Here is a 10,933-nt window from a genome sequence, read left to right as displayed (position 1 = left end):
ATGGTAATTATTTTAAAACTTTTTATACTATCGTTCCTATTCACAGGATTTGATTGTAAAGTGTTTCTGAAGCTTCGCAATGGAAAGCATTATTCATATTGAGTTATTTAACGTTGCTTTTCTACCTTGTGGTTAATCGCGATGGGGAAAATGGGATTGAGAAGGATGGAAAAAATGGATGGTATTAAATTTGATCTCATCTGCCCATTGCACTGTGAGTAGTTAGCACGTCAGTTCATCCAGTTCCGGCAAACAAACAATCAGCTGTACCGTACGAATGCTGTTGCAACGAAAGTTGATCCGCAGAATGTACAATGAGTGTCGCAAGAAACAGACTACATTCGTGTATGGCTGATGAGTGGTTAATATCTACCTTACGATATTTTAAAGTGGTGAAAAATGAGTAAATTATCAATAAGTTTGCTGCAACAACTTTGTAACATCAGAAGATATTACCATTTATGTAAAATGTTAATTCAATCAATGTCCAAGTAACATACAATAAACATTTAAATGTTTATATTGTAAACAATACCTAAAGTAAACATATATTGGTTAAATATATCTGTCTTGTTCTGCAAATTTTTCCTGACTAAAATAATTTGAGTAAATAATTCTGCATAAAGGTAGGTGGGGATGTTCTATACCTTTTTTGGGGGGAGTGCATCATAGGCGTTGGGGTGGATGGGCACCCCTGTGACTGATAATAATTAGATTTGGGGGGAGGGGTGAAACAACAAAGCAAATTTCAGCACTTTCAGAAATAATAGTTTTCCATTTGTGATTATACTTCTTTGTATCATTGCACATTTGCAAAGCATGTGCCTGGAAACTTCTCATCTGAAGAGGGGTTTACGGAATAAAAATGCTTCCCCTGTTAAGGTTAAGTGTATAATGTCTGATCATGTAAAATCCAAGAACGTAAAATTGGGGCTTCATTGTATTTGTGATTAAATACGATATACTGATATGTTCTTATCATGTTCTTGTATTTTTCTGCAATTTGTAATTTTACGTTGCTTTTCTGCCTCTTTAGGCTAACAGATAATGAGGATGATGATAACAGTGTGCAAGAAACGATTTTCTTCCTGGATTTCGTGTCGTGTTTGTGATAGGTGGACAATTACTAGAAACAGATATGGCCCACACTTGCATACATCACCCACAATTTCTGAGAAATTAAGTCATTTTGTTTTTTCGTCAGGAAATTGTGATACAGATAGGAACATTTTGTTTTGTGTTGGCAACACTGGAATTTTTCCATCTGTGTAAGAAATGTTTATTATGCTACTGTGTCTTGAGAAGTACACATTAACACTTTGTGTTGAAAAATATTGTAACCAAGGGACTTTGTTTCTGACTGTTACAGCTTGACCAAAATAAGAATGCCCTGTGAAATTGAACCAGACAGTGCACAAGATGCAGATAAACCACAATAAGTCAATGCGAATGAAGTGATTTCATAATGGGACTTGGAGTTGGGAAAAAAGAAGGCAGAAATGTTGTCTTCTAGGATGTAGGATGCAAGGGAAGGGTGCAAAGAACTCTATGAAAGGCAAGAAAGATCATACATATCTTTTATCTTGTTTTTTTTTTTTTTGTTTCTTTTCTGAAATGATGATGGTGGTTTGATGGCAGTATTGGGACATAAGTACAAGTCAGAAAAGTGGTCTCTTTTCACAGATTTATCCAAGACAATCGACATTGAAAACATTTACATAGGTGCAGGTGATGCATCATGTGACATTTGAGAAAGAGGACAAAAGAGTGAATGGGTGAAAAGGTTACCCAGTTCCTGTTAACACTTCATTCATTTATGATTTTATGACCAGAAAAGAAGTATACTGAAAGTGTACAGAGTCGGCAGCTTTCGGTATACTTCTTTTCAAGCCATACTGTAGTACAGATATCATGCAAGTTTGTCACATCGTTTTGCTTAGGGTGTGTGATTAGGGAAAATAGTTGGTCAAAGCTGACCTGCAAAGCTTTAAAAAATTTAAACTTGTCTGGAAAAACAATTCTCCGCAGGGCATTATAGAAATCCTTTTGATGGGAAGATAAGCAATTAGTAGGTATGAAAGAATATGATATATGTTTACTTTCCCTCATTTTTTTGTGTAGTTCCATGATTCACATTTAAGATCTTCTGAAACATCTAGTCTCAATCTACACTTCTGAAATACATGATTTACATCAAAGGCAGTTATTTATAAGTTCTGCTTTTCTACATTATAAATTTCCAGGTGATATTCCCCAAGAGACTCATTCCACGTCAGATACACCAGAGCCTCCAGGTCATGGTTTTTTGATTTGGATGAAATTTGGCATGAAGGTTCAATCTTGTCTGGTAGGCTTGTATTCCAAATATTACGTTCCTCCGAGAAATAGTTCTAGAGTTATAGCCTGTGGAAGGAGGTGGTGCGCAACAGAAAATGTGACCCAAATTTGGGAAATGAGTCTCAGAGCTAACTTCATGACTCAATAACTTTGGAACTATTGATCACAGCCTAGTGATATTTACACACCAAACAAACCTCTCACCAAGGAACACGTGTATTGCATCAAAATACCCTCAGCCTGTTTACGTTAGCAAATAAAATACTCCAAAATATGCCTTAAAAAAGCCTTACCCGTCAAAAAATGCATATTTGTGTGCCTGCTGTTGCAACTGTAATCCTACCAGGAAGGTGGCATTAATTTTTCTAGTAAGCCTGATGTGAGCTCAGTATGCACACATTATGTCGTCTCCATATTGTAGAGATATAGTAATTACAAATACGAGGAAACCTCGTCAAGAGGATATTTATGCTTGTTTATTCACTGGAATTGTCCGACCAACGAGCGATCCCAAGAATGCGCAAACTTTGTAACTTCCGTGAAGCAATGACTGAAAGGCAAATGCGTGGATCTAACATGATCCAGCGTGTTCGAAAGGTGTAATAACCTTTCGAAGCCAAAGATTATAAAAGGAAGCTCACTCCCCGAGCTTGCTCTCATTTGTCTCATTGAACTCTCATTAGTCTTTCATTGCTCTTGGATTACTCTATCACACATTACAACTTACTGAACTACGACGACGGTACACGAAGTTACGGCTGCATAAGCATGCAGCCAGTTGCGCGGGATTGCTCGGATCAGTGAGCCAAGGGTCACCGTATCGAACCTTGACATCAGTCACAATTCGGTCTGCAAGAAGCATCTGGACAAGAACATCATTCGCCTACCAGGTATGAACAAGCGTAAATAACCTTTAAATTCAACCTTCCATATCTCATTCCTCTTAGTCCGAGCAGGTTCAACTCACAAGTATAATTAAGCTCTACCTAAAATGTATTATTGAAGCATCCCTGTGACCTCAAATCCCAGGTAAGACGGGATTACAACAATATATATCACCCAATCCATATTATATGTGGTTGAATATGCAAGAAATTGAAAAATCACCGGAAAATGGTGGATTTTGGAAATAGTGTAGCACAAAAGGGACAAGAGATATCCGAGCCAAGTTACATACACTACATAACTAGACCTTCCTCTAATGTGTGTCAAAATTTCAACTTGTTATTGCAAGGCACTAGCGCACAGTAAAGGTAGACCCTTAAATGCCCAGCGTGTTTTCAGTGGGAAGTTTAAAATTGCGCAAGGTTTTAAATGAAGATTTATATCTCCGTAACTACAAATGCTGGAGTTACAAATTATAGCTTGTTTCTTTCAGTACAGTCTCAGCTACATGCCTATTGTTGAAATAATCCATTTGCACTAACCAAATACAAGAAGAAGAAGACAAAATTTAATAATCTTATTTTTTCATTACAAAATTTCAATTTTGTCGGGCCCACACGTATGCAACGCCAGGACGTGAGGGTTCAAAACAGTTCCTGCATATTGCCTGATATGTAATTCATTCTCGTAGCAAGAATTGTGCACTTACTGATGATACTTTTGTATAAAAATATTTTCTAATATAAAAGGCATGCTTTTTAACGGGAAATTCAAAATTCCAAAACTTGTTATCTCGGAAACTATGAATCCTACTGTTAAAACTTATACCTCGTTTTCTTCCGTACACACTAGACTATACGCCCATGGTCGAATAAACTTAATTTTCATTTATCAAGTAAAAGAAGAAGACGAAAGTTAAACAAAACTATATTTTTACGAAATTTAAATATCATCAGGCCACCACGTAGGTTTAAAATGGAACCTACATTTTGCCAGATATGTGTTTCATTCTTGTGGCAAGAATTGCAGACTTACTTCTGATACTTTCGGAGAAAAAATATATTTTTTAATGAAAAAGCAGTAAATTTTTTTCTGGGGAAGTTGCACCCACTACCCCCCCCCCCCCCCAAATATATTCAGAATCATATTGAACTTTACTAAATACTAATAGGATGCTTAAGGCTCTTTGTGTAGCATTCAAGACATGTACCTCTTAACATTTGCCTGAGTTGCAGTTTGGTCCAAAAGTCGAAAAAAACAAATGTGACATATTTTACATCGTCTCGGCGTTTATGGTTTAAAAACATGTATTGGAACAGATGACCACTTTTTTGTAACAACTCCAAAATTAGGCTTAAACCTCGCAAAAAATCACTAGAAAGGAAGTAGACGATTATTTACAGTTCTTTAGACATACATTAACAGGGTGAATTGAAAATCATAGGACACCCTTTCATTTCAGAAAAGGAATGGATAATTAAATATCTGAGTACATCCTGTTGGAATACCTGTGCATATGTGTGCATGAGAGGAGGAGAAGGTGAGAGAAAGGGATATATCTTTTCTTCAGGAACAAATCGATAACAAAAGGTCTGGGTGGGCCTTTAGATGCATCTATCTTATATCTAAATGTTCATATAACTTTGGAAAGATAGTTAGTTCGTATTTCCAAAAGTAGGCAGAAAAGTAGATAGTACCTATCTCACAACTTACTTCCCCAACGGGTTTTACAAATCAGTCATATTTAGCGATTTATCTCTAAAGGTGGCAACAATGTGAAAGTTCCTCGTCGTGCCAAACGAAAATGGGCTTGGCTGGTGTCTTATGACCAGCATAGCTATACTCCCGCTGACACTTCTTCAATCCTCTGCACATGTGTCAAGTTGGTTGGGCCAGCTCTTGGATGGCTCGGACCGTTGCCTCGTGATGGTACGAAACAGCTGGCGATACCGCGAGGAATTTGGGGTGGTCGTCAACTTGACTGATTGCGAGATTCGAATCTCCTTGTCAGTAAACTATAAATGTATTAATTTAACAATTCTTTGGGGAGGCATGCGTTTCTTTCGAGGGTAGTGCCATGGCACAGCGGCTCTCCCCTTTGAGCCACCGCTGTATTAACATATTTTGAACTACTTCAAATTGTTACTGTTCAAAAGTTATATAATGATCAGCCCTAATTATTAGACTGAACATATAGTGACACCCTGACTATAAGTTCATATGTTTGGCATGAAACCCCAAAAACCAAGACCACAAACACAAATGGGTTCCTCCTGCCATACACCTGCAACATCAAAATTGTATGCATATAAGTCAGCCAGATAGGAAGTGAGTGGTCCCACTGGGTACAATGGATACAGGAACTAACACATCTGGCGGTGTACTAAGCATGTTAATGCACCACAGCTACACTGGGAGACCTATCAGGGAGGAATAGAAGAGAATATGCCAAGTGGAAGAAACACAAATGCCTGCAGACAATTGCAAAAAAAAAAGACATCAACGCATGCAACTTTCATCCGAGACACCTCAAACAATACCACCTCCATGGCATTCATAAACAGAATTCATGTAAAATCCATAATTAATTCTCAATGCTTATATTTAAAGCATAACTTGGAGATTTCAAGCAATTACTGAAAATGTCCAAAATGAGCTCCAAGAAATAAGAAGTCTCCATGTAAATTTTGTCATAACATATTGTGTTAAATTTCTTTGTTTTTTCTCTCTGGACCAACCAAGCTGCTCATCAAGCTGTGACCAAATAAGATGCCATCCATCTGTGACAATGAAGTTCAATATCGACACAAGAAACATTCCAGAAGGGGACCGAGTGGAAAATGGAGCACATAAAAATTCTTGTAAAAAAAATAGTGAGGACAATTGGGGGCTACTTGAAAGGAATAGAGCAAACTCTGATCTTAAAAGACAGAAAACTGGGGCAATGCATATTTACAATGGAACTCAATGGACTGATGATGGTATACCCAATGAAAAGTTGCTTGGTAGGCCTTGGTTCTCAAGAGTAGTTGAACCATGGAGTTTACTTCGGAATCTGTTCTCTCACAAGTTCCTAATTACAGAAAAACAGTAGCCTGCTCTAACACTGATGTTTTGCTGCAGCTACTGAGATTAGCAAATAAACCAATAAAATTTACACATAAAAAATTAGTGTGTTATTAGAAGGAATAATAATAATAGCTTATTGTTACTTAGTACTGAGCACAGATAAACATAGAAAGAAATTTAATTTAATTAAGATAGATTCATGAATAAAGTCTTCTTGTAAACTTAGTATCGGACATGTACAGCCGGCAGCCGACGAGAAGATCGCTGAATGAAGGGTGACGGGGTACAGAGGTAAAGGGAGGGTCAGGTTAATTTGCGGAATTTAGGGGTGCTCGGGGAGAAGGAAGTCTTGTTGAGGAAAGTCGAACTGTACAATTTAATACAGGATAATAAACCACAGGAAAAAACTTTCCGTGTGGACTCAACTTTACAGCAGTATGGCCATACAGTGCTTTGTCTACCACCATATGCGTGCGACCTGATGCCATAGAATAGCGTGCTCCAAAGTAAAAAAAATATATACGGGATCAAAATGTGACCGGTTCGCTATCAATATCCCAACTGCAGGAACATATGGTTAAGGGCATTGAATATTGCAATCAAGATGACTGGAAAGGTTATTGCGAACACGTAGAAAAACTGGAAAAGGAATATTGGAAAACGGATGGATTGGTGAAGAATGAAGTGGAGAGATTATTTCTTTTGGAGGTGCAGACAGTGGTATTTCCTCAGACTCGGAGGGCACAATAAGTTGTGATGAAGAAGAAGTCAAAGAGGATGACGAACTGGTGCAACCTTTGCCTTATATGCGGTAAGTTTAACCAATTATTATTTTTCTATTCTATTTCTGTTATTTTACTATTTGTTATTATTATTTTTGTTATTTTATATTTTACGTAACTTTCCTGTCTCTTGGGCTAATCACGACGATGATGATGGTTGATGATATAAGGAAATGGGTGAAGAGACAAACGAAAATAATATCCATGCCTTTCCAGGGATTCAAACCCAGGACCCCTGGTGTCGTAACTCGCAATGCTCGCCAATCCCGTACGGAGGTCTGCTATTTCTATTTACAATTTGTAAATGTATCGATTAATCACATACATTTCTCAGTGAATATACAATGCTTACATCTGCTATATATGAGTGGAGTCACCTGGCAGTACGTCACACCTCTTCTGCCAGTGCTCTTCTCGTCGGCTGCCAGCTGTACTCTTGAAGTTCAGTTTGAATTAAACATTAATAGTCAAAAAACTTCTTCCTTGAAACTTCCTGTCTCCTCTTGAGTATCCCCACTGATTTTATACGAAAACTACATCAAATGTACTTTGATTTACATAACTGAAACTTCACAAAATGCAATAATAAAGTGGACGCTGCCCTAGAAGCAGAAAAGTAGGCGAAATTCTGATTTTTGTTTTATTGCTCAATATAAAAACATCTACAGTAATTTCAAGCACCTCAAATTCAATGACACGCGGTCAAAAACACTATTTGACACCAAAATCAAAGAGATGCATGCAATTATGCACGTTCCACATGAGCTAAACATTGACAGTGGTCAGGCCCACACAAATTTGGCTCCCGCTACTGCAGCAACTAAAACACAGTGTGAACAACGAATATAGCAGGCAGACTGATTGCACCAGTGCTCTTAGTGGCACATAGGGAAATGACAAGAACCGGAAGCCAAAGTGGATGGTGGCAGGGGACAACGAAATTCGCTTATGTGTATTTATTATACCACCACGTCTGTTATTCCCCAAATACAAAATGAAAACATTTTGCACATATTGATGGTCTTGGGAAAGAATTCCTTGCCCTTTTCACCTTCACGCTAAATAAATAAAATAACTGGACTGAATTAAAGCACAAATTGTTCAGAACAAAAATTCATATACCTAGAACAGAACAATAAGCACAAGGATACAATTTCCCAATACAATAAACAAACTGCATTTGTACTTACCTGCTGGAATAGATTCCCTTCTGGCATCTTTGGAAGACTTGATAAATGGCACCGCACCACAACATGACAGTCGTCAAGCACTGTATTGAAAAACCTGCGTGTAGGGAGCAGAGCCTCCAGGTCAATGACCAGTTCCAGAAACCTTTCACAATAATGAATCCTTTCTGAATCGATGTCATCTGAAACAAATTGTAATTATAATAGATTGAAGTTCAGCGAATCACATGGAACACAAATAAGGATAATTGCATTGGGCATGTACCTATCATTATGAGCAGGGCTTGGAAGTTGATGAAAAAGTCATATTATTTTCTGGGCCTTGAAGATGATGGTAGAGCAATATAGCAGTGTGTTTCCCTTCAGTTAGAATATTATTATTTATGTTCAAATATTTTCATGTGACATAAATAATATTTTATCTAATGTACGGCAAAGAAATGCAAGCATATTTTAATAATCTATGATAATTTCATAATGTAAACACATTATGCACAAAACAAACTACAAGAGTTTAACAGTATTTCATGCAGTCTTGAGAGTGATGAATTTACATGATTTTTCAAGGAAGAATATGAGAAAATTCAGAGCAAACATTAAATAAGCACAAGGATTTTGCAATATTTAATATAAAGAAAGAGTGTGACTTTAGAACCTAAAATATAGCAAAAGTATATATTCAACAGAAACTGGATTTTCCTGAAAACATCTTTCTTACCTGGACGCATGCAATAAACACAACATTTGTTCCTGAAAGTCATATCCTATGTCAAGTTACAGTGTATGGAAATGGGTTACAGAAAGAATGCTTCAGATACAGGATTTTTTATTATATATAATTAATGTTGGTTCCTCGTTAATGTCATCCGTAACATCTTACAGTGGAACTCCAATTTTACATTCCTGCATTTTACATTTTTCCGCATTACACATTCAATCATAGAAAAATGTTATAAAATATTCCCCAATTTTATATTTTCCTGCATTTTAAGTTTTTTCAGCTTGGTTCCCTGAAAAACCTAAAATCGAGATTTCACTGTAAATCTGTTAAGAGTTTGATTTTTTGTTTTCAGCTCCCTTTATACTCTGATATGCTAATTGGAATTGGACCTACAGTTTAAAAGTGTAACCACTCTGCAATGTGTTTTCACCAGGTATCAAACTTGGACACCCCTTGATTACAAACAAGGTGATGTTACCAGCTCTTATGTCATCAGGGGGCATATTATATCATTGTACATTAGAGTAACAGAGGGAGGGGAGAAAGTGCCAAGGAAATGAAACATCCTTATGACCTCCTATATACATTTTACTATGAGGAATTTCAAGAGTTTGGTGTTTCAACAGACTGGCGAAAATAGCAGGATATTTGTAATTAATTATTCACTATGTATATATTAAGAGCAAATTGATTATTCTACAACAGGTAATTTTTCATAAACTTCTTGTCTGTATCATCAGACCTAATGCAATAGGAAGAAAACACTTGTATTGTGTATAACATAGTATGAACATTTAATATGCAGAAAAGTGTGTACAAAAGGGCTAAGGACATTTAAAGAATATATCATCTCTGACATCAGTACAAAAACGCTATCTATCCTTCTTTTATCCTGATGACGGGGATAAGATATTCTGAAACCTTGAGCTGTCAAGTTTAATTTTAGAGTAACCTCATCTCGTGGCTTATTGAGTTTACTGCCAGCTGATAACTCTGTAAACAAACAGACAGGTCCATGCTCAAGATTTGGATCCACAAAATAGTAAAAATCACATAAAATCAGAATTCATTTCTAACTTCATTTAAATAAGTCATTTCTGTTGTTCCTGATAATCAGGTATTTTAAACTTTGATTTACCTGTGAAAATTATGCTTTCCAACAGCTTCATGAATTTGATCATCAACCTCTGAAGAAATGAGCGCTCCCAGTCTAATTTATTTCTATCTTTCTCAGCAGAATCTTTCTTTTGGATCAATCGCCAATATTTCCTCCACTTTGGAACAGCTCTTAGTTCTTGCTCCCTACGGCTCTAAATGTGAAAAAAAATATATTAGTGCATATACAATATGTAATGTGCAAATATGTACAAATAATGAATAAAACAGGTATACAAATTATCACTCCCAACAATAACAGTTGTACTCATCTTAGGCTCCATGTTTCAACATGTTCCGCATCAGTGTCAATCATATATGAAAATATATAGATAACATAACTTTCTTTAGCACTTTAGATGAGCTGCTTTAGCACCATTAGCAACACTAAAACACATTATAAATACTTCAGTTTTTTTAAATTCATTGACTTATTTAATAACATTAAGACGTGAATATTATGCATAAAAATGCAAGTATAATCCAGTGTATTCCGTAAAACAGGTTGGCACGTACACACACACACACACACACACATGTGCACGCATACACATAAGAAAAGTTTCATAAAAATGATCAATGGTATGATTAAAAATTTTCACTTAGTAGGTAAAATAATGAAGTTTGATACTAAAACCAGATTTGCAACAGAGTTTAAAAAAAAATATATCCGATCAAGGTAATCTGCCGAAGATGGAACAGAACATTTTTTTTAATATGGGAAGCTGGAAAACGTAAATGTGAGATTGAGAAGGGAAGCGTAGATATCATGGGAATATAGGAAGTGAGGTGGGAAG

At 36.4% G+C, this 10,933-nt stretch overlaps 1 protein-coding gene across 1 annotated transcript in view; it reads right to left on the bottom strand.

Annotated features, from left to right (window-relative positions):
- The window catches only part of LOC145985130 (RNA helicase aquarius), a 195,012-nt gene that overhangs the window by 148,819 nt on the left and 35,260 nt on the right, over positions 1-10,933 (bottom strand). Inside the window, exons 5-6 of the mRNA XM_083118776.1 lie at positions 10,120-10,291; positions 8,264-8,442 (exon numbers count right to left, since the gene is read on the bottom strand). Coding sequence (XP_082974902.1) covers positions 8,264-8,442; positions 10,120-10,291 — 351 coding nt within the window. The remainder of the gene's footprint in view (positions 1-8,263; positions 8,443-10,119; positions 10,292-10,933) is intronic.

The sequence above is a fragment of the Lepisma saccharinum genome, chromosome 3 (genome assembly GCF_977018435.1).
Source record: "Lepisma saccharinum chromosome 3, izLepSacc3.1, whole genome shotgun sequence".
Classification (NCBI taxonomy): Eukaryota; Metazoa; Arthropoda; class Insecta; order Zygentoma; family Lepismatidae; genus Lepisma; species Lepisma saccharinum.
This window is presented reverse-complemented; position numbering and strand designations above follow the sequence as displayed.